The following is a 23,080-nucleotide window of genomic DNA, read 5'->3' as shown; positions in this document are numbered from 1 at the left end:
GTCCTTGCCGCCATCTGCAGATTTCTCATCTCCTTGCAGAGTGGAAACGGGGGTGCTCTACCCATCCCCAGCTGTGTGCCCAGCATCCGGAACATGCTGGAACATGTGCCCGGAACATGCCAGAACACCCAGCCGAGAGTCCTGCTCGGTTTCTGTTGACTCAGTGAGTTAGGAGGCTGTTCTGAGGAGGCTGGCACAGGGTCACCAGCCCACCCAGGGCTCGGTGTCCTCGTCTATGAAAAAGGCAATGAAAGAGGTGATATTTAGGGACCCCCCTGGGGCCCACATTCTGAGTCTAATGTTTAAAAGAAATGAGATGAAAGTAAAGGGAGAAGCTGGTCAGGGTTAAAGACGTTTCCATGGAAATGAAACACCCTGGCTGGAGTCAGGCCCCTCGGCAGCCCTGAAGTTGCAAGGAAGTTTCCAGAATTACGGCATCTGCCTGCCCACTGAGGGAGAAGCTTACTGTGCCTCAGTCGCTCCACTCAGAGCTGCCTGCTGTACACTGAACATTGGCCACCAAAGCCAGGCATGCCCTAATCCCTGGAACCATCAGTGAGACCTCGTATTTGGAGAAAGGGCTTTGTGGTTGGGATTAAGTTAAAGATTCTGAGAGACCATCCTGGATTATCAGGATGGGCCGTAAGTGCAGTCCCGCGTGTCTTGGTCCGAGAGAGGCCAGGGGAGAGGTGACACAGGTGCAGGGTAGGGCCGCGTGACCACAGGGGTGGAGACCAGAGTGACTGGCCCAGGCTGCGGAGGCGGGCAGCGCCAAGGCTGGGAGGGCCTCCAGGCGCTCGCCTTCCTGCCACCATCCTGACTTTGGCTCCGTGAATGGACTCCTGGCCTCCAGACGTGAGGGAGAGAGACGAACATCTGTGGGACGTTGTTACGGTGGCCCCAGGGGGCTGGCAGCCGGACACGGGAGCTGGGCTGCAGCTTGCCAGGCAGGAAGGTGTGTGGTGGGCTCCGTGGCTCACCCGGCGGCAAGCATGCGAGACCTCAGCCCCGTCCAGCTCCCTGGAGAGGACGTAGGAGGGGCCATGTGGATGCAGACTCACCTGCCCTGTGAGGATCGCCCCGAAATCCTGAGACGCTCTGTTCCTTTTACGTCCCTGGTTCTGCTTCACAAAGGCAAAATGACCCCCGGCTGTTCACACCAGTCCCTGCTGACTCCACGCATGACGACGACGGGCTCTGTGTCCCACTGTCCTCGGCACCGGAGGAGCGTGGATCCGCACACAGATCCGCAGGAAGCGTATACGGGCGCGAAGCTCTCAGGTTTGAGCTGGGACTTGTTCTGAGCAGCCCTTCCCGAGGCCTCCTTGCACCCTGGAGCCCTTGCCAGGCCTTTGGGAGGAGAAGCTGCATCCCCAGCCCGGCCTGCTGGAAGGTCCTTCTGCACCACCGCCTCCCTCCCAAGCCACACGTCTGCCAGGACACTCACGCGGAAACACCAGCCCTCACACAAACGTGCGAGGGCCCCTGGGGAGCCCAGCCTGGGGTCAGGCCCCATTGGGAGACAGGAAGTCAGTAGGCGTCCGGAAGGAGGTGACCTGCCTGGGACCACACAGCCCAGACAACAAAGCAGGGACTCTGGGTCCGCTCACCTCTGCACGAAGCATTCTGCAATTCACAGAACTTTAATGTCCAGAAATTGAAGCTCGTTCCAAGTGCCAAAACTTTAATAATGTTTTAATGGACTGTTTGATTCAAAATGTTCATTTAAGTATGATTTAAGCTTCTTATTTTTCTGAAATGTGTTTTAGGATGTTCTGCATCCTCAAGTACAATTTGACACGCAAACAAAGCTGCACCACAGGGGTCCCGGGAGGGGTGGGAGGTCCGCACTCGGCTCTCTGGCAGGAAAAGCCACAAGCTGGCACATCTCAGCAGAGAAGCACCTCCTTTCCCCTCTGGCAGCCTGGGGTGGGGGGGGGCAGGTGGGCACAGTTACCGTCCTGCAGGGGCAGCGGGGGGCCAAGGTGGGGAGAAGGCAGCCCTGCCCGCCAGGGAGGGTTTGTCCGGCCTCTCTGGGCAGGACCAGGCACAGCGATGGGGGCCCCGGGGCACAGGGTCACTGGCTGGGGTGCAGGCTCTGTGGGTGGATCTCTGACCAGTTGCAGGAAATGCTATGTGCCTTGTGGTATGTTCTCCCATTCACACTTCCCGCAGCTTTAGGATACGCATGTGGTTCCTCACTTGGGGACGTTCTCGGGAGCAATGTCATGGAAGGAGAGGCCCGTTACGTTCTAGGACGCTTGATCGCCTTGACAAATTCTCGGAGAGTGTGCATCACTGGGGGCTTACGATGGTGTTGCCCTTGTCTGTGCGTTTTTACTTTTTAACTTTTACTGCAGTGTCACATGCCTGCAGAAAAGTGCACAATGCACCAACGCACCGCTCCGGGTCTCGTTCCCACGTGCCGTGGAGCCCCCACGCCATGCGAGGAACAGTGTGGTCAACATCCAGAAGCCGTCCTCCCGTCGCCTGCCAGCCCCGAGCCCCGGGACCCCCCTGCCCTGCACATGGCAGCTCATCGCCCACATGCGCGGACGTCCCAACGGCTCGTTGTATGCTCACACCGGGGACGGTCCTGGGCACCGCACGAAGCTGCCGCTGTGACTGTTACCATTTACTGTTCCAGCCTGTGCAATCCAGACCTCTACGATCCACTTTACTATCCGTGGACAGTCGGGTTGTTCCCTGCTTTTGGATATTTCAAATAAAGCTGCTGTGAATGTGCTTGCACATGGCCCTCTCCGTGGGCACAGGCTGAGGGACGGCCAGGTCACGGGGCTGGCGGACATGTTCACCGTTAGCCGGAAGGTTTCCCACCATTCTAACGGCGGACTGTCTACCCCTTGCCGGGGGTGTGGGAGGTGTGTGGGGGGGTGTTGCAGAAATCTCCCTCCACGCTGTAACTTCTCTTTCTTAATGATGTCTTCTAAATAATGAGAGGCCTTGGGCGCCTGGGTGGCTCAGTCATTAAGCGTCTGCCTTCGGCTCAGGTCATGATCCCAGGGTCCTGGGATCGAGCCCCGCATCCGGCTCCTTGCTCGGCGGGAAGCCTGCTTCTCCCTCTCCCACTCCCCCTGCTTGTGCACATGCTCTCGCTGTGTCTCTCTCTGTCAAATAAATAAATAAAATCTTTAAAAAAAAATAGATAACGAAAGGCCTTAATTCTAAGACAATCCACCGTGTCAGTCTTTGCCCGTAGGTTAGCGGTTGTGCATCCTAAGACTGTACATACATCCTAATGTCATACTATCTTGAGATCCTAAATATCGTTTCCTGTATTATCTGGTAGAAAACTTTTTTGGTCTCTCATTTTTGGCTCCACGATCTCCCTGGAACTGGTTTCTGTGGATGCTGTGAAATAAGGGTTTTATCAGTCAGCTGTTGCTGGATAACAAGCCCCCCAAATCTAGGAGTTTAAAACACCAGCTGTGCATCTGGCTCATGAGTGTGGGCTTGGCCCGGCTGCTCTGGGCTGTTGTGCCTTCTCGATCTCTGTACCAGCAGCAGGTCACTTCCTTGGGTGACCTGCGAGGCCTCCCTTGTGTTCTGGGGCGGGCAGGCTGACCAGCAGGGGACACAGGTCCCTGGGCCGTATGCCTCTCATCATCCAAGGGCCGCATGGTGGCCATGATGGGGTTCTCAAGGAGAGCAACGTGGCAAGCCCAGGATGCAAATGCTTTTGGGTCTGCACATATGTCCTGTCAGCTACAGTCCTATTGGCCAAAGTAAATCTCGAGCCAAGGCCAGGGCCTGAAAGGGACACCCAAGAAACACAGTGACAGGGCACAGAGATGGGGAGGGGGACTCTGTGGCCACATTTCCAATCCAACACAGTCCATCTGCTGGCCCCACATTGTCCTTGTTCCCCCACATGTAAAACACACTCGACCTCCCCAGGACCCAGGGCTCATTTGACTGTAGCCTCAGGTCCACGTCCTGGATCCTCTCCATGCAAAGAGCCAAGGAGCAGAGAGACAGCATCTGCTCCCAAACCCACACCCATGGCTCCCTGTGCTTTAGAGGGTCCGATTTCTGTGGGACCTTCAGATGCCCCGAGTCCTTTCACCTGGCTGAAGGTCTGCATGGCATCGCCTTCAGTCTTTCAAAGGGGTCGTACCCCTCGGTTTGACTAAAGTTCATTAGCTGCATTTTCCAACTTCGAGCCATCCCAGGCGACAGTTCTGCCCGTTGTTTGGCACGCACATAATATAGGCTGTCCGCACCCAGCGTCCGTGATAAATGCCTCCTCGTTTTCCCAGCCTCTGCCAGCCAAAGGACTGGGGTCTTTGTGACAGCAGCATCCCCACGTCTAGGAGGCAATTCCTGTATCGGTCAGGCTTGCAGGACCACACACCACCTCAGAAGGTGGAAGCTGAAGTCACCAAGCGCTCTCTGAGCTCCCGCCCCGGGGGCTGTGCCCCCCCCCCCCCGTCTGCTCCTGCACCTGCTGTTGTGCGTTTAATGCTGATACGTTCTCAGCCCCGCACAAACTTACGAGTGTTGCTTCATGCCATCGATAGTTCTCCAGCGTCGCCCACAGGTCTCTCCTCATTGTCATCACCCTTCGCGGACGGCACAGTGCCCGTCCGTCTTCGATGGCGGCCCTTCCATGTGAGTGACGCCAAGCTGCCCAACAGGAACTCTGTCGGCTGTTTATTTGTGGGGCTGTGGAAACGTCTTCTTTTACTTTCCTTTTTTTCTCTTTGTCCTTGCTGTTCACATCTTCGTTTTTATTTTCTTAGGTGACATTTTCTTTTAATATTCCTGCTTGGTGTTTTGGTGCTTGTTCAGTATCTTTCACCTGGCTGAAGGTCTGCATGGCACCGCCTTCAATCTTTATTGAAATCATCAGCCATTATGTCTTTAAACACTTCTTTGGCTCTTTCCCCCTTTCCTCCTCCCTGTCTCTGGGGTGTGCAGGACCCTTCCCGTTGTGTCACTGGTGCCTTGTCCCCCTTCTTCTGTACTTGCCAGCGTCTGTCTGTCCATGCTTCCCTCTGCTATCCTCCAAGCAGTCGTCCACTACAGGAATTAAATCTAGGAAGAGCTATACCATACGATCCACAAGGCCGCCAACCAGACCCCAGGTGAGATGCGTGCATTGCCCCACACCGAAGGAGAGGACCCAGCCAGGGTGCCCATCGCCCTCTGCTCACCTCAGTGGGTGTGAGGACTTCATGGGATGGGGTCCCCCGACACACTGAACCGCCAGTCTGCATAGTGAGTGTTAGCAAAGCTCAGTTTCTTTCTCATGGTTGAAGAGCAAATACAGGGAAAAAAAACTCCGTTATTTTCACGCACCGCAGCTTCCTAACCAGCATGCTCACATCGTCGAGAGGGATCTTCCCCCCTTCCCCCCACGTCCAGTGGAAGACGGTCTCAGCCTGATCCCAAGAGGCGCCCAGAGGAACAAAGCGCCTTCTCTCTGCAGCTCTGACAATAGCTCTGGGGAGCGTGAGCAGAGCCATGACTCCACTCCGTGGAAACCACACTGTGCACCCAAACCCCAGGCTTTCATGCTGTTTTGAAGACGTCTGGCCTACATCTTATTTTTGCCCTAGGATGTTTTCAGAGACAGCCTCTGTCAGACTGAATTTGAGTCACTTCTGGGCTTATTTAAAATTTGATGTTCTTGGTGCAATGTTCTCAGCTAATCGCTGTCTGTTCTGGGAAGAGCTGAAGCATCTCCCTCATCTGAGTCAGCTTCGGACTTGCCCCCAGCCGCCTGGAGGAGCGGCCTGTGGCCACCTCACCTTCGCACACAGGCACGCACCACCATCTCTAGGCTGCTCCTGACACAAACACCTCTGGGCATGGCCTCTCCCTCACGCACGGTCATTCCAGCTTCAGGCTGCTCTCAGCTCCCGGTCTTCTCCTCCCCGGGGTCCAATCAAGAGCCGCACACCCTCCGTCCCCAACACAGTCACAACCTCAAGCCACTGCAGAGAGAAGAGGCAGCAAGGCCAGGGGACAGACAGGGTTGGGGAAAAGCAGGGCGACGGCCCCCAGGGGCTAAGAAAGAGAGCAGATCACACGGAAGGAGAAAGAAGGAAGGAGGTGACAGAGCAGAAATCATGTGAGAACAGACGTGTAACAAAGAAAACATCAACAAGCTGAAACTTGGTTCTGGTAAATGATCAATAAAATTGATACTATCACAAATCAATGACTGCTCTCAGGAGCGGAAGCATGGGCCCCTGCAGACCCCACACGTTAGACCTAACCGTTAGCAAAGTCAGGCCGCGCAAAATGGACGAGATCCTTGAAAAACAGGACCTCCCAAAATTGACACAAGCAGATATAAAACTCTGAAATGTCCTATGTCTTACAGAAATTGAGCCTGTAATCAGACACCTTCCCAAAGAAAAGTGCAGGCCCTGAGGGGTCCCCGGTGAGCTTTCCTTTAAGGAAAAATGAATATACTCTTGCTCTTGCTTCTGAAAAACTAGGAGACACACCCAACTCACTTACCGAAACCCATGGGCCCGTGCTCCCCGTGAACATCACACAAAACCTTAAACACAGTTCTAGCAAGTTGAATTCAGTGACTGAGAGGAGCTATGCCAGGAATGCTTATTGTTTGAACACTCAAAATCAATCAACGTGGTGCCTGGGTGGCTCAGTCATTGAGCGTCTGCCTTCGGCTCAGGTCGTGGTCCCAGGGTCCTGGGATCGAGCCCCACATCGGGCTCCCTGCTCAGCGGGAAGCCTGCTTCTCTCTCTCCCACTCCCCCTGCTTGTGTTCCTGCTCTCGCTCTCTGTCAAATAAATAAATAAAATCTTAAAAAAAAAAGTCAATCAACTGATTGACAGAACAGAGGAGAAAAACCGTAGGATCAACCCAATAGGTGCAGAAAAAAAAAATGATAAAGTCGAGCCTGTTTGTGATTTTTTTAAAGAACTACTTGCAAACTGGAAGTGGAAGGTCCCAATCTGATAAAGCCGTTTGCAGAAACCTTGCAGGTGAGGTCATGCCTGATGGAGGACCATTAAGCATCACACGGGCACTGGAATGGGGAGATAGAAACACTTTCAGTCCGTGGCGCTGTGGCACCCAGTGTCTGTGTGGACATAAGGAACTGTGGTCTTTGTGTTACGGCACACACAGACCGACTTAAAGTGGGTCACAGACCGAGATGGGGGGAGGGACACACATGCAATTGAGATTCTGGAGGAAGTCACAGAAGGATGTCTTCTGACCTTGGCTTTGGTGAGGACTTCTTGGGCAGAATGATAAAGTACAAACTGTAAAATAAAAATATCGATAAATTAGACTTCATTGAAATTGAATACTTCTGCTCATCAAAAGACACCCTTCAGAAAATGAAAAAGCAAACTGAAGTCCAGTGAAAATATCTGTGATCCGTGGGACAAGGGACTTCTCCCCAGAACACATAGAGAACAAGAAGCAATAAAAAGGACAAACACCCCAGCCAAGACTTGGCAAAGATGTGAGCTGACGCTGCACAGAAGAGGGCGTCTGCGTGGCCAGTAAGCACGTGAAACTGCACACAGCATTGTTGCTGGGTAGAGATGAGATGCCGCCGCACACCCCCCAGGATGTCTGTGATGAAAAGCACAACAGCACCAGGTGTCGGCAAGGGTGCAGGGCCGCAGGGACGCTCATCCACGGCCCGTGGGAGCGTCAGCAGCACAACCACTCTGGAAAGCCTTCTGATGGTTTCTAGTAAGGCTGAGCACGCGTCCACCCCAGGGCCCAGCGACTCTCCTTCCGAGCGTGTGCCCAGAAGGGACGGGTGCCTCTGTCCACAAAAGACCGGGACAGGGATGGGCACAGCAACCTCGTTCATGACACCCCTGACCTGGAAACAGTCAGCACGTGGAGGCTGGACACACCTCGCGGCCCCCGTGGGGGGGGAGCAGCCCGCCGTGGAGGTTAGCAGGACCGTGCTGTGCGTTACCCCACGCATGGTTCTCAGAGATCATGTTGATGGAGAAATCAGAGCAATGGGGCAACGGTAGGACTCCACTCAGCTGGAAGTTCTGGAAAGGCCAAGCGAACGTGCGGCGCTCGCAACCAGATAGACTACGCATGCAGGGTGGAGGCGGGGCTGCCGCCTGGGAGGAGGCAGGGAAGGGCCCCCGAGTCCTGCCCCGGGGGTGGTCACATGAGCGTGTACAGGCATAAAACTGATTCTGCTAAGATTTGTGCATCTTACTCTGTGTAAATTAATTTGAAAAAATTAATCAAAAAACCAAACAAACCAAGAACCTTTCAAAATACAACCTGACATTGGTCGTGAATCCGTGGGGCGTGAGAGACGTGGCAGGGTCAAGGCTTCGGCAGCAGCGGCCGGTGAGTGACAGTCCCAGGGACGCCTGCAGGCCGCTGTGGGACGCCCGCCACCCCAGCCCTGGGAACGACACCCGAGTCCCAAGTCGAGCTACCCAAAGACGGTCACTTTCTTCTAAGCGCATTTTATAGAGGATCTTTACATCAACGTGTTTGCTGTCTGTCCCCCTTCGGCTCGACCAAGGCATTGTTGTCATATAATACACCACATGTCTTCAAGGACACGGCTTGTTGAGTTCTGACACACATGTGAAAATATGTCCACAGCCCAGACAATGAACCATGCCGCCACCCGCAGAGCCCCGGCCACCGGTGTGAGTGTTTCGAGCGTTGTCCGTGTCACGGGGACACATCCTGCTCTCCCCTAACTAACGATCTCATTCCCAGCCTCTGCTGGGTGGGCTGCTTTTGGGGAAGCGTGACTGGAGAAACTTGCTCGGGGCGGAGCGGAGCCTTGCGGGCGGGCGGTCTGACGCACTGTTCTGAGCATCTCAGAGCTGCAGCTAGAGTCCTGGGGCTGCCTGCAGCCAGGGGCAAAAGGAGGACGCAGGGAAACCATCTAGGACTGTTAGGAAGGTCAATTGCTGATTCAATTTCTTTAAAAGATACAGGCCTACTCAGATTATCTGTTTAAGTATACTTAAAAGTGGACATGGCTTTCCTTTTCCACAGAAAACATATAGCAGAGAACACTTTTCCCAGAGTATTTCAATAAGAATGTGCTTAAGAACTCCAAGTACAAAAAGATCAAATACTGTAAATATAACAAAACAGAGTTAAGTCACATAAGGAAGTAGCCATCAATGCCATTCAAAGAACAGATCACTACGAAATACTAGAAATTAAGGAGATGAACGTATTCTTGACAAGAAAACAAATTTCAAACTAAAGTCAATGAGCATATACATGCATTTTTTTTTACATCCCAGATTTTACCTATCAGTCATTTGCATCAGAATAACCAGCCACAGAGCAAAGCACTACAGTTGAAAGAACACTGGGTTTGACATCAGAATGGTCTGGGTTCAAATATGAACTCTACCAAAACTGCAGTGGCTCAGGGCAAATCACATGGCCTGAGCTTCAGGTCCCTCACCTGTAACATGGAGATAAGCCAACCTACCTTGAATGGCAGTTATGCAAATGAGCAAGTTACTGACACTCACGAGGTAGTCAAAAAAAAAGCAGTATCATCATCATCTACACATAAAAATGTCCTTCCAAAGATCACCAATGATGATCTATCTTGTTTAAAAAGGTAAATTTGCATTTGTCTTTGAAATAAACCCACTGACAATTATTTTTAAAATATTCTGAGTTGGAGTGTCACAGAAGTGTAAAAGATATGATTAGTATGCCTTCTTCAACATTTTTTACTATTTTTAGGTGACAATGACATAACAAAATCAGCCATTTTAAAGTGAATACAGCACTGAGTCCATTCACGATGTTGTGCAACCCACTCTATCAAGCTCAAAAACATTTTCCTCACCACAGAGGACGTGTCATGCCCACTAAGCAGCTGCCCCCCGCCCGCCGCTGCCGCCACTTCCCAGGGCCGTGGCGACCACAACCTGCTTTCTAGCTCCATTCATCTACCTGTTCTGATACTTCGTGTAAATGACATAGAGTCCGTGACCCTTTGTGTCTGATTTCTCTCACAGAGTGTAATGTTTCCAAGGGGCATCCGGGTTTATCAGTATTCATTAATTTTTATGGTTGGATAATATTCCAATGTGAAAAAACACCATAATTTGTCCATTCACCCACCGGTGGACATGTGGGCAATTATAAATAGTGCTGCATGAACATGGGTGGATGCCTATCTGCCTGAGTCCCTGTTTTCGATTCTAAAGGCATCTGGAAATGTCTCAATCCGCCTTCATTTGTGAATGAGAGGTTTACGGACATCCGATGCTTGGTGGACCATTATTTTCTTTTCCCATCTTAATAATGTCACCCCACGTCCTTCTGATCTCCAGCGTTTCTGACTCAAGAGCCCTTCCTTGTGTGTTTCTCTCTTGCTGCTTTCAGAATATCCTCTTGGTCCTCGGGTTTCAACAGTTTGATTGTCATGTGTCTCAGTGCGGATTTCCTTGCATTTATCTTTCTAGGGATTCACTGATTTTCCCGAGTATGGAGAGTCATGTCTTTCATCAAATTTGGGAAGTTAATGGCTACTACTCCCTACAACATTCTCTCCACCCTTTCTCCCTTCCAAGATGCCCAGTGTGTGCACATGTAGTACACTTGGCACCACCCACAAGTCCCTTAGGACCTGCTTATTTTCCTTCACTCTTCCTTCTGCTTCTGAGAATGGGTGATTCCACTTGAAATTATCTAGTTATTGAAATGACCTAGGTTCAAGGTCACTGATTCCTTCTTCTGCCAGCTCAACTCTGCTGAAACTCTCCAGTGAGTTTTTCCTTTAATTTATTGTACTTTTCAGCACCAGAATTTTTGCTTTTTGCTTCTTTTATAATTTCTATACCTTTATTGGTATTCTGTATGTTAATACATCATTGTTCGGGGTGCCTGGGTGGCTCAGTCGTTAAGTGTGTCTGCCTTCGTTTCAGGTCATGATCCCAGGGGTCCTGGGATCGAACCCCACACCTCGGGCTCCCTGCTCAGCGGGAAGCCTGCTGCTCCCTCTCCCTCTGACCCTCCCCCTGCTTATGTGCCCTCTCTCGCTGTGTCTCTCTCTGTCAAAGAAAGAAATATAATCTTAAAAAAACAAAACAAAACAAAAAAAAAACCATCATTTTTCCTAATCCTGTCAGTGTTTTTCAGTTGTTTCCTTTAGCTCCTTGGACAGACTTAAGGCAGCTGATCCAGACTTTGTCTCCTAAGTCCAGAATCTGGGCTTCTGCAGGGACGGTTTCTGTTCATTTCCTCTGTGACTAGGCCACATGGTTTCTCTGCATGTTCTGTAAGTTTTTTGTGGAAACCTGTACACTTTGACTATTATAATCTGGTAACTCAGGAAATCAGGCACTTCCCCCTCTTCTGGGTTTGTTTTGTTGTTCGGTATATGCTGCAGCCATGCACGTAGAGTGACTTTTGTAGACTCATTTTGTAAAGTGTGTATTCTTTGTCATGTATGGAGAGAAGTCTTTCAGCCAGTGTTTTGGAAAGGATTTCCTTGCATGGGGAGGGGGCGAGACTAAGAAAGGGAAGCATGGTGGGAGGGAAGAAGGAAAGCGTTGCGAGGGGGGAGGAACGAAGCAAGGGAGGGAGAAAGGGAGACCAACCTCTCCCGATCGTCGCAGACTGCCTCTGTGCTGGGGACTCCAACACAGAGCCAGGCTGCCCAGAACTCAGCCTGAGCTTTCACCTCTGCTTGCACTGAGCCTAGAGACCGGCCAGAGGCAAAACGCTTTCTCGGGGTCTTTTCTGAGTGTGATCTAGGGCTGGCCTTGGATGTGACTTTCAAAACTCCCCAGGAAACACGGGCACTTTTACATGCCCCAATTTTCCAAAGAAGTCCCCTCTCCAGCTTCCTCGGCTTGGCACGTGACCCTCTGTTCTGTGTGTCGACTGTCAATGCTGGCCCCAAGCTACTGCTGCCTCTCCTCAGCCTGACATGGGCTTGAGAAATGCCCACCGGCTTTTGGCTCCTCTGTCCTGAGTGACATCCACGTTAGATGAAAGAAAGACATCCTGAGTCCGTCCTTCATGTGTCCCTCACAGGTTGGACAGACAGACACAATTCTCTGCAAGTAAGTTCTGCTCTACTCCCTTCAGAGCAGGGTCCAGAGTCCCCAGTCAAGAATGTGGGCTGCATTCCTCATGGCAGGAGCTTGGCTTTTCCGTGCTTCTGCGGAAGAAAGGAAGGGCATGCAGGACTGCCTCCTTTGCCAGTTTCTCAGATGCCACCATACCATTTAGTTCTGAATGATACAATTAATACACAGAAGCAAATCTCTACATCGTCCAAATACCACAGTTAAAAACAATTTAAAAAATAAGCCAGGATCTGTATTATATTCTAAAAAAGACATACCAAGGTTACACCTAATTTGCCTGGCCATTCTGGGGACTCTCTTTTCCAAAACGCAAGCATACCTCTTTTCTACAACACACCTAACCTCTATCATGCCACAGCTTTAAGCATCAAAGCCTCTTAATAGTTAATCATTCAACTTAACCTCAAAAGAATAGTCTTTTCAATAAATGGTACTGGGACAACTGGATACTCACATGCAAAGGAATGTGAACCCATATCACACACCATACACAAAATATGAAATGAAAGTGGATCACACATCTGAATGTCAGAGCTAAAACTATAAAATCCCTGGAAGAAAATATAGAAGTAAATCCTCGTGACCTCGGGTTGGTAAACTGTTTCTTAGCTCCAATGCCAAAGGCAAAAGCAACAGAAGAAAACACAGATGACTTGGACATCATAACATGAAAACTCTGTGCGTCAGAGGATACTGAGAAGAAGAAAACACACGCCACAGAACGAGACAAAATATTTCCAAACCATATATTGACAAGAGACTTAAATCCAGATTGTATAAAGAATGCTTACAAGTCAATAATTAAAAAACAATTAATCCAGTTAAAACAGTAAGCCTGGGGACGGGTGAGCCTGGGGATGGGTATTAACGAGGGCACGTTCTGCATGGAGCACTGGGTGTTGTACGCAAACAGTGAATCGTGGAACCTACATCAAAAACCAGTGATGTAATGGAAGGTGACTAACATAACACAGTAAAATAAAATTAGAAAAAAAAAAGGTGGTATCTTAAAAGAGGTACACACAATGAGAAAAAAAAAAAACAGTAAGCAAAAAATCTGAATAAACATCTCTCCAAAGACATACAATCACCTCATGAGCAGATGGAAAGATGCTCAATAGCACTAGTCGTCGGGAAAAGACAAATCAAGCCACAGTGAGATACCACTTCACACCCGACAGGACGGCCACAATAAAAAAGACAGACAGGAACAGTGCCCATGAGGATGTGGAGAAACCGGAACCTTCACACACGGCCGGTGAGAATGCAAAATGGGGTAGCCAATTAGGAAAACAGCTTGGCAGTTTATCAAAAACACAGTTACCATATAATCCAGCAATTTCACTTCTGGGTATATTTACAAAAGAAATAAAACAATGTTTACACAAAAACACTCACATACGGACATTCGCAGCAGCATTATTTACAACAGCCTAGAGTGGAAACAAACCAAACGTCCGTCTACAGATGAATCGGTGAACACAACGCGGAATACCACAGAGTGGAATATTATTTGGCAACAAACAGAAATAAAGCCTGACAGGTGCCACAACACCGACGAACCTTGAACACAGAATGCCAAGTGAAAGAAGCCTGTGACAAAAGCCCACATACTGCACGATTCCACTTCTGTGACCTGTCCTAAGAGGCAAATCCACGGAGACAGAGAGCAGACTGGGGGCTGCCTGGGCCTGGAAGAGGGTCCGAAGGGGCAAGAATGGGATGATGGCTAATATATTCAGTTTCTTTCTAGGATGTTAAAAATTTTCCAAAATTAGGGGTGCCTGGGTGGCTCAGTTGGTTGGGCGGCTGCCTTCAGCTCAGGTCATGATCCTGGGGTCCTGGGATCAAGCCCCACGTCCAGCTCCCTGCTCAGCAGACAGCCTGCTTCTCCCTCTCCCTCTGCCTGCCACTCTGCCTACTTGTGCTCTCTGTCGAATAAATAAAATCTTAAAAAAAAAAAAAAAAAAAAAAAGGTTCCAAAATTAGATGGTGCTAATAGTTTCATAACTCTGTGAACATACCAAAAACCACTGAACTGTATACTTTAAATGGATAAACTTTATGTTATATGAAATATATCCCAAGAAGCTACAGAAATATTTTTTGGAGAATTATTTCAAATAAATAAATTCAGTGTACAAATGTCCACATGTAAACAGAAGATACAAACTCCATCTTAAACCTCATTTTATAAACAGGCTTCCAAGTTCTTATGCATACTTGTCTAGCTCTTCAGTGCCCTCCTTCACTGTCCCTCGCTGAGGTAATGACTGTCATGGTGTCACTTTCCGACAGGCATAAGGCCCGCCTATAATGGCTTCTCCCACACTCCTCTACACATCGCTTCTTCTCCACTGGGACTGAGAGACCAAATAAACAAGCTCCTTAAAAACACACAATTAGGGAAGGGTTAAAGCCCTGAATGAAGTGAAGGAGAAATGGGCATAAAGCAGTTATCATTTTGGATCATGACATTTATTGTAGGGGCTCCAAGTCCCTTCACTTAAGGCCATGGTACCAGATGTCTGTCCGACCCTTACGACTGTGTTTAAATAGAACACAAACAGAGATTTTAGGTAAGGTGATATTCACAGAAAATGTGCATACACTAGTTGGGTTTCACATGTGTTCTCTTGAAACTGCAGTCATGAGATTACTAAAAAAAATTAATTAGATACCATATGTAATCGAAAAATACTATTTTCTAACAGAATGAAGACACGTTTTCTTTCACTTTTGTTAACTCTAAAATGATAAGGGGCGCCTGGGTGGCTCAGTTGGTTAAGCGACTGCCTTCGGCTCAGGTCATGATCCTGGAGTCCCGGGATCGAGTCCCACATTGGGCTCCCTGCTCAGCAGGGAGTCTGCTTCTCCCTCTGACCCTCTTCCCTCTCGTGCTCTCTATCTCTCATTCTCTCTCAAATAAATAAATAAAATCTTTAAAAAAAAAAAATAAAAAAAAAAATAAAATGATGATTACAGTTAGCAAATGATAAGCTAGAGCAAAAGGGTCTTGCTAACCTCTTACTGTAAGCTTGCTGTAGAGCTGTGAATTCACTTCCTTGTCTCGCTGAAAACGCCGGAATTCACCAATTGCTTCCCTCATGATAGTAACAGCCAAAACAAATCCCTATAAAACAAAATAAAATATGGTATTTGAGAAAACTAGCTTTAACAAAAAAGTTAAGGGAATATTCTTTTACCAAGCAGTTTTACTTCCCCCCCATTTATGTTACTTCTAAAACATAAACGAAAACAAAGAAAAAAGACAAAAAAGTAATAATGAAACACTACAAGAGGAATATAATACATACTAAAAGATTTACAATTCTCCCTATTCCCAAATAATTTTTTTAAATTCATATCATAACATGTACAAGCTAAACATCAGAAAATACTTAGTAACCCAAAGAAAAAAGAAATCAACAATCTGAAAAAACAAAAAAACAAAAAAAAACCCCAGGAATTCTATTTAGAACGCTCGTGCCTTTAAATATCAAATTACCAAAGGCTGACATAAAATCTTATGCTTTCTGCGCTTGAATTCTGTTGGTGGAAGAAAGCAGGAAGGAACGCGGCGCAATCCCAACACGACAGCCTCCTTCTGTGCAGGCTTGTCCGCTTTGTAAGCAAAACCTCAACAGGTCAACTTGAGGCTACAGAAATAAACTCTGATGTGCTTGTGATCTCTTGTGAAATCTGTTATGCCCCCGACATGTGGCTGACAGCTCAGAGGCTACACTTGTGTTTTCCGAGTGTGAACACTCTTCAAGTCTACCTCTCTACGACCACAGACTCTTCAGAAGGCTGCATGTTACACGGACGCGCATTCCCCAGGCTACTCTGTGAATGACCCAACGCTGGACAACTGCCCTCAAAGGACAACAGTCTGTCACTCCAGGGCTGTGTCTGTGTCACCAACAGGCCACATGAGGTGAGCCCTTGTGTTTACTCAAAGTTGATCCTCCCTGCTACGCTCAGAGTTGTACCATCACCGCCATCTGACTGTACACTATTCTCATCACCCCAAAGAGAGAGAAATCCCACACTGGACAGTGGTCACCCTCAGCTCCTCCAGCCCCCAAACCCTGGCAACCACGAGTCCAACTTTCTGTCTCTATGAATTCGCCTCTTCTGGATGATGTGGCCTGTTTAGCATTTTGATGAACAGCCAAGCTTCCTCCCAAAGTGGTTATAATGCTTAATGGGAGCTTATTGGCCATTCGTATCTTCGTGGGATAAATGTGTGTTCAGATCCTACACCCACTTGTTAACGGTGTCATTTGTCTTTTCACTGTGAAGCTGTAAGAGCTCTTTGTATTATTCTGGAAACAAATACCTCGTTAGACATGGGATTAGCATATGTGAGAGTACAAATATTTTCCCCCACTCTAGGTTATCATTTTATTTTCCTGATGGTATCCTCTGATGTCCAGAAGTTTTTAATTTGGATAAATACAATTTAAGTTTTTCTTTAGTCACTTGGGCTTTTACCGTCCAAGATCACAAAAATTGGCCTCTATGTTTTCCGCCAGGAGTCTTACAGTTTTAGCTCTTCCACTGAGGTCTATGATCCATTACGAGGGGTTCTCTGGGTATGACCTGAGGGAGGGGCCCAACTTCCTTCTTTCGCATCCAGCTGTCCAGGTGCCCCAGCACCATTCGTGGAGTGCACTGAACAATCCACCGGACGCTGTGAGCATCCTTGCCGAAAACCAATCTGTCATGAATGTAAAGGTTTATTCCTGGACTCTACGTTGTGTTCGTTGGTCTATTCATTTATCCTTCTGCCAGTCCCACACCTTCTTGATTACTGTGGCTTTGAAATGAGCTCTGAAATGGGGAAGCAGGAGTCCTCCAATGCTGATCTTCTTTTCTGGGTTGCACTGGCTACTCTGGGTCTCCTGCATTTCCATATGAATTTTAGAGTCAGCTCGTGAGTTTCTGCCAAAAAGCCAGGTGGGATTTTTGACAGATTGTGCTGAATCTGCAGATCAATTTGGAGAGTGCTGCCACTGTAACAATACTGTCTTTCAATTCCTGAACATGGGATGACTTTTATTTATTTAGATCTTTGATTTTTTTTTTTTAAATGTTTTATTAGTTTCCAGCAGGCAACCCTGTATTTTAGCTAAATCTATTCCTATTGTTTTCTTTCTGATGCCACAACAACGGAACTGTTATTGTAATTTCATTTTCAGATGATCACTGCTGGTATACAGAAATACAAGTGGTTTTGTGTATCTATGTTGTACCCGACAACCTTCCTACCTCATTTCTTAGTTCTAACATTTCTCTGTGTGTGGACACCTCAGACTTCCCAGTGTACAAGATCACGCCACTGTGAAAAGAGCCCAGGCCTCCTTCTTCCCTTTCTATCTAGATGTGTTTTAGTACAGGTAAAGACAGAGAAAAAACTATGAAAATCCAAAGCAGGAGACACCAAAATATTCTCTTAACAAACTTAGTGTTATCAAAAGCCTTAAAATTTGCACACACTTTAACCAAACAGTTTCACTTCTGGAAATTTATCCTAAAAAACAAAACAAAACAAAAAAACAAGGATCCCAGCAGCATCCAATATAAAAAACTGGAAATAACCTGAATGTCTATAAATAGGAAATTCATGGTACACCCATATGTTGAAATACTGTATTTCCTGAATTCAAAGATGCGGTTAGTCTCAGGTGCGAAGACAATACCACTTTAAAAACAAAAACTCTAAGTCTCAACTGAGTTTTAGTAACATGAAACATAACGCATCCACCGAAGCAGGAAATACGGTTCTATGCAGCTGTTCTCATGCAGGAGAATATTTACTGTTGCAGACCATGTTCCCAGAGTATACGTAATTTCTTACAATTCTACTTGGGACCCCCTCGCCTTGAGAGAGAGAGGGGACAATGGCTGTCAAGCCTATGTTCCTCAGAGACTGAAGACAGTATTGTCAGAGGAGTGGCTCTGAATCAGGCAAACGTGGCACCATCACCGGGAAGGTTTTCTGCACTATAGATCTGCTCGAGCCCTCTGCCTGGGACGTGTACTTTCACCTCCCCTCTCCAAAGAACAGGCCCACACATACATATGTCACCTAGACTCTCCAGGTCAGTCTGACTTCCACCCTGGACACCTATGGCTTAAAGACAGCAAAAGTTACTTCTCCATTCATCAAGGAATTATAAACCACAAAACATAATAGTTCCTAGTGCTTCCAAGAACTCAGGAAGTGAAAATAAGCTCTCATTTCTAAAGCAGTAATATTAGAGAAGATCACCAAATAGGGGCAGGTCCCAACTTCTGAAACTGGAGGGAAGCACTCTTCAAGGAGACAGAGCCCTGGGCACAGGCAAAGACTGCTAGGACCTGCAAGCCACTCTGGGCCACACCTCAAATCTAGGGTTTACCTGAACACAGGACAGATGTGCAGGACCAGCAACAACCAAGAGGTGTCACGCCCATACTACCATGGCAGTCGCCGGCATATCTACCCTGAGAAAAGCCCCAAGAGCCAGCCTTGCAACATAAAGCAGGTGACGAGAAAGGCACAGCCGATGCCATGCCACCATTTCCTTCTTAACAACTGGAGTCTACCACACATGGGCCTCCACCTTTAGGGTTTAGATCTACTGGGTCGTAACTGGATCAGAACAGACCGGTGGCCTATGGAAGATGTGGACAAGTGGCCCCACAGGAGTACCTGGACCTTCCCGTGACCTCAGCACCAAGCAGGTCAAAGATGGAAGCTACAGTAATGCCACCTAGAAGAGCCAAAAGCAAACCCAAGAGGGTGACGGTATTCCACAGGAAAACCACAGTATTTGTGGCATCAGTCTGTCAGTCACAATGCCTGACAGGAATGTGTCACACAGCCGGTTCATGGGCCGGGACTAAATCTTGTACCACAAAGTAGAATTCCTTCTTCCTACTTCTCCAGATGGCCCAGGGGCCATGTGGAGTAAGTGCCAAAACAAGAGGTATTTTTATAAAAAGAGAAAAAATTCTACTGATATATCATATATTAAATATTAAATTCTATAATTCTATAATTCTATTGATAGAATATCAGTTTAACCACACCAGAAACTTTTCTATGTATTTTAAATAAGCTACCTTTAAATGCCACAGAAACGCTTAGCTCTACTTAAGACAGGGAAACTCAGACACAAGCAGCACACGTACCTTTGCAAAGGTCACACTAAATGTGCAGCTTATGTTAAGCCTGTTTGTCTCTGGACAGCAGGAGGTATAAGTCCAGGTATGATTTGGTTTCTCCTTTCCATACTCCATCCACACCTCCAACATGCAGAGACACTCAGAAGAAAGAGTGGACAGAAGGAAGGACCGAAAATCAGAGTCCTCGCAGACTGACTGATCACCTATGCAGTCTATCTGGCTTTCCATTAACAAAATACCATGAACACAGCTTATGTGGAAGATGCCGTGTTAACGATCCAGACCTCCTTTATCTAAGAACCGCTTGCATGGCTAGATCTATTCTACCCGATTCACTCTGATAGAAGCATTACAATCCGTTTTGTTACTATGATTACACGAGCTTTTCCTCAAAGAGCTGCTGTGGAAACTGAATGATGCAAAAGGTAATCTTCATTCTGACCAAAGAATGCAGTAAAATCACTTATTTTCAGTTTGCTCTCCTGTTCTATGGCAAATATAACAGAAATTAGATCAGAGCTGAAGCTAGTAAATAACATTGCCCAGAGTGCTTGATATAGAAAGATTATTAAACCATCACTGTCTTCAGAAATACCCTTGAGGTGGAGAGCAGAACAAATGTGAAGTGCCCTGTTTAAAATTAGTGGACGTCAGACGTATGATTTTATAACTGCCGGCTGTATGATGGTTTTATGCTTCCCTGGCAGGCTTCTGGCAAGGAGGAATCTGGAAATGCTAACTAATTCCTTTCTCTGGGCAACCTTACAGGTACTTACAGAACCTGAGAAAGCAGGCAGAGAAAAGACGTCAAACACTGAGTGTGTGTGTAAGGACCACATGCTAGTGCAGGCCCTCGACACAGGACAGGGCCAAACACAGTGGTCAAGAAAGACCAAGGAATCGGGAGCTAGGAAGGAATCCCGCTGAAGCACACCTCCTTTATTTAAAATAATATATATATAGGGCGCCTGGGTGGCTCAGTTGGTTAAGCGACTGCCTTCCGCTCAGGTCATGATCCTGGAGTCCCGGCATCGAGTCCCGCATCAGGCTCCCTGCTCAGCAGGGAGTCTGCTTCTCCCTCTGACCCTCCCTCCTCTCATGTGCTCTCTCTCTCTCTTTCTCTCTCTCAAATAAATAAAATCTTTAAAAAAAATTTAAAAAAAAATAAAAAATATATATATTATATGTGTGTGTGTGTGTATACATTTACACATTTTAGATGTATATTTAGTTTAAAGGTTCTTTAAGTTTGCCTAGATTAATAAAAAAGATCTTCTGTATATAATATCTAAATTTTCAGTTTAAAAAAATTTTTTTCTGAGGTGAGTTTGGATCAAGGAACCAATATACCTCAGCCTGCCTCTTGGATTCAAAGGTGAATCTAATGGACACATCACCCTTTTAAGAGTTTTGCTAAATCGGAGGTTAAGATGTATATAGCAGTGCAAGCATAGATACTAACAAATCTTCAGTATCGATTATCTGATGAAAGGCATCGATCGTGGCTGCTACCCAACCAAAGAACAACGGGACATGGTTTCGTAAAGCAGACCACTTCTGAGGTCTAATGGTGCGGTACGAGAGCAGGGACATGAGAACCTGGCCAGGCATGTCACCAGGCAACATTAAGCGTTACTCAAATGGGAAAAATGGGCTTTTCACCTTTCTTTGGGGCCCCTGACACACAAGTGCAGCAGAGTAACAATGTCCCTTCCCTGAACACCGCAGCAGGGGCTGACCTAGGCACTTCTGTAAATGCAGTCGTTAATTCTCACACGCCAACAAGAGAAGGACTAAGTACTTCCAACGCCTCTAGCTGACAATCGAGTCAGAGGACGTGAACATCACACGGAAGCACAGGAAGGACAGACACCGACGCTCACACGCACGCTCTCACTCCAGCTCTGGCCGACACAGTCAATTCTGTGCATGAATTCCTCATCAGGAATCCATCTAAAACTAACGTTTTCTTTGGTTAAAAGCTACTGAAATCACAGTTAATAGGAAAAGATGCAAAAGCAAAACAGAAATGAACACATTTTACTTTAGATTTTTAAGAAGATCTTAAATTCTGAGACTATCACTGCTAAAGTGAATTTCAACCCAAGATGGGAGTGAAACTAAAGAGGTTCAGGGCAACCTCGTGAAGCCGGGGATAGAAAAAGTGGCCAGAAATAAACACACTGAAATCGTAAGTATAGTTGTGTTTTTAGGATGAGCCAGTATTTTCTCTATGCTCTAAAATTTCTGTAATGCTCTACTGCTTTTATTGGAAACTGGGAAAAGTAAGGAGCAGTCTGTCACTCAGACTTCCAGGATGCACACAGCCTAAGGGGTCTCCGGCTCACGTGCACAGGGAACAACATACAATCACAGTGACCATTATAGGAAAGTCTGTAACTGTGAAAAATGAGAAGAAACCTCAAAGTCTCTTTTTCTGGAAAGATGGACATGTTCATTCAATGGAGTACTTCAGAGAAGTGAAAAGTGAATGTGTCACCATGGATCCATTTTAGAAATCAATGTTAAGCCAAAACAGCGTGATACAACAGGAAACGGACAGTAAGATAATCTTTATATAGATTTTTGAAAGCATGCAAACAATACTATTATTTTAGTGACACAAACATTAAGTAGTAAAATTCTTAGGAGATGTAACAACTGAATTTCAGACGCAGAACAGAAGTTGCCTGCGGGGGAAGAAAGGTGCGAGGAACAAAGCCAACAGTCTCTGTCCTCTCTCCAGAGCTGTCCGGCCTGAACCAGCTGCGCTGTCCTGTGACAAGTGGGGTCTGAGCCTCAGTGTCCTTTGTGTGCTGTGTGACACCCACAGACACAGACAGCTCCCTCTCCCACTCAGGAGGAAATGGGAGCCCTCACTGACCTGCCTTCCAGCACAGCCCCCGCGTCCCTGTGCTCCAGCAGCACCCCAGCACCCGGCCCCTTGGCCTGCACATCTCTTTTCCCTGTTCTGCACACGGCCCAGCCACTCTGCCATCTGGAGAGCATTTGAGTGCCGCCCCTCAGAGGGGCCTTCCTTGACCACCCTATTTAAACAACCCCGCTGTCTTCCAACCTTGCTAATTTAAAGAGTGGACATGTATTCATTCATTCGGTGATTTTGTATTTGTAGGACAATGCAGTTACTTTCACCGCTCAAATCCATGCGACTCGAAAGTCTGTGTGGATGGGAGCAGGAGGAGCTAGTTGAAGGGACCCCGTCAGGGAGATTTCGGCCCCCTCTGCCAGTCCTCCCCGGTGCATCTGAGAAGACCCTCTCTGGGTGGCCAAAAGGAAGCAGTAGCTTTTTCCAGGTGAGAGGAAGAAAGAAGGCACACATTTTGTCTGTATAAGCTGAAAATTAATGAAAATTATTGGCAAACAGCATCAAACCATTAAAACAGCGTTATGTCTGAGGTTGAAATATTTGATGTTAAGTGTCATCTGCCTTCCAAAAACTTCCCCACACTGAGCTGCCAACCAGAAACTGTCTGGACTACTGACTGAGCTACTTCAGCCAAAAGGGAAGAAGTGCCCATCTATCAGGATGCCAAGAGAGTCACTGAGGAGACCCCACCCCATCGTTCCCAACAGCGCCATCGGCACGGGGGAGCCGGGCTGGAGAGACAGACCTGGTATCACGGGGCACGTACAGGATGCCCCAAGGAGACCACCCCCCACGCCCGCCAGCAAAGGCGCCCAGTGGCCTCTGAGCCAAGACGCACAGGCAGCGCACGGGCCCCACACCCCTGGCGAGGCTGCGACGTCGGTCAGTGGCAGAGCTCTGGAAAACCCTGTAAGCGAAGTCCAATGGTACACAGCA

At 47.7% G+C, this 23,080-nt stretch overlaps 1 protein-coding gene across 18 annotated transcripts in view; it reads right to left on the bottom strand.

The window, feature by feature from the left end:
• Positions 1-1,667: 1,667 nt before the first annotated feature.
• LOC114204150 (putative phospholipid-transporting ATPase IIB) overlaps positions 1,668-23,080 on the bottom strand; it is a 58,506-nt gene continuing 37,093 nt past the window's right edge. For 6 of the 18 annotated variants that reach the window (XR_015767486.1, XR_015767487.1, XR_015767485.1 and 3 more), the window contains 2 exons: positions 15,106-15,214; positions 1,668-7,266 (listed from right to left, as the gene is read on the bottom strand). Coding sequence is in view for 6 of the 18 variants with exons in the window: in XM_088020709.1 (XP_087876835.1) it covers positions 7,136-7,266; positions 15,106-15,214 (240 nt within the window). In the remaining 12 variants the exon portion in view is untranslated. Of the gene's footprint in view, positions 7,267-8,444; positions 12,153-12,174; positions 12,226-14,124; positions 14,469-15,105; positions 15,215-23,080 lie in introns of those variants that run through there. The other 12 variants (XR_015767489.1, XR_015767481.1, XR_015767480.1 and 9 more) reach the window with 12 other exon arrangements.

Source organism: Eumetopias jubatus, unplaced genomic scaffold, assembly GCF_037043125.1.
Source record: "Eumetopias jubatus isolate StellerSeaLion01/CBP00866 unplaced genomic scaffold, mEumJub1_p1.0 scaffold_109, whole genome shotgun sequence".
Lineage (NCBI taxonomy): Eukaryota > Metazoa > Chordata > Mammalia > Carnivora > Otariidae > Eumetopias > Eumetopias jubatus.
Note: the sequence above shows the minus strand (reverse complement) of the source record. Positions and strands in the feature narration are given on the sequence as shown.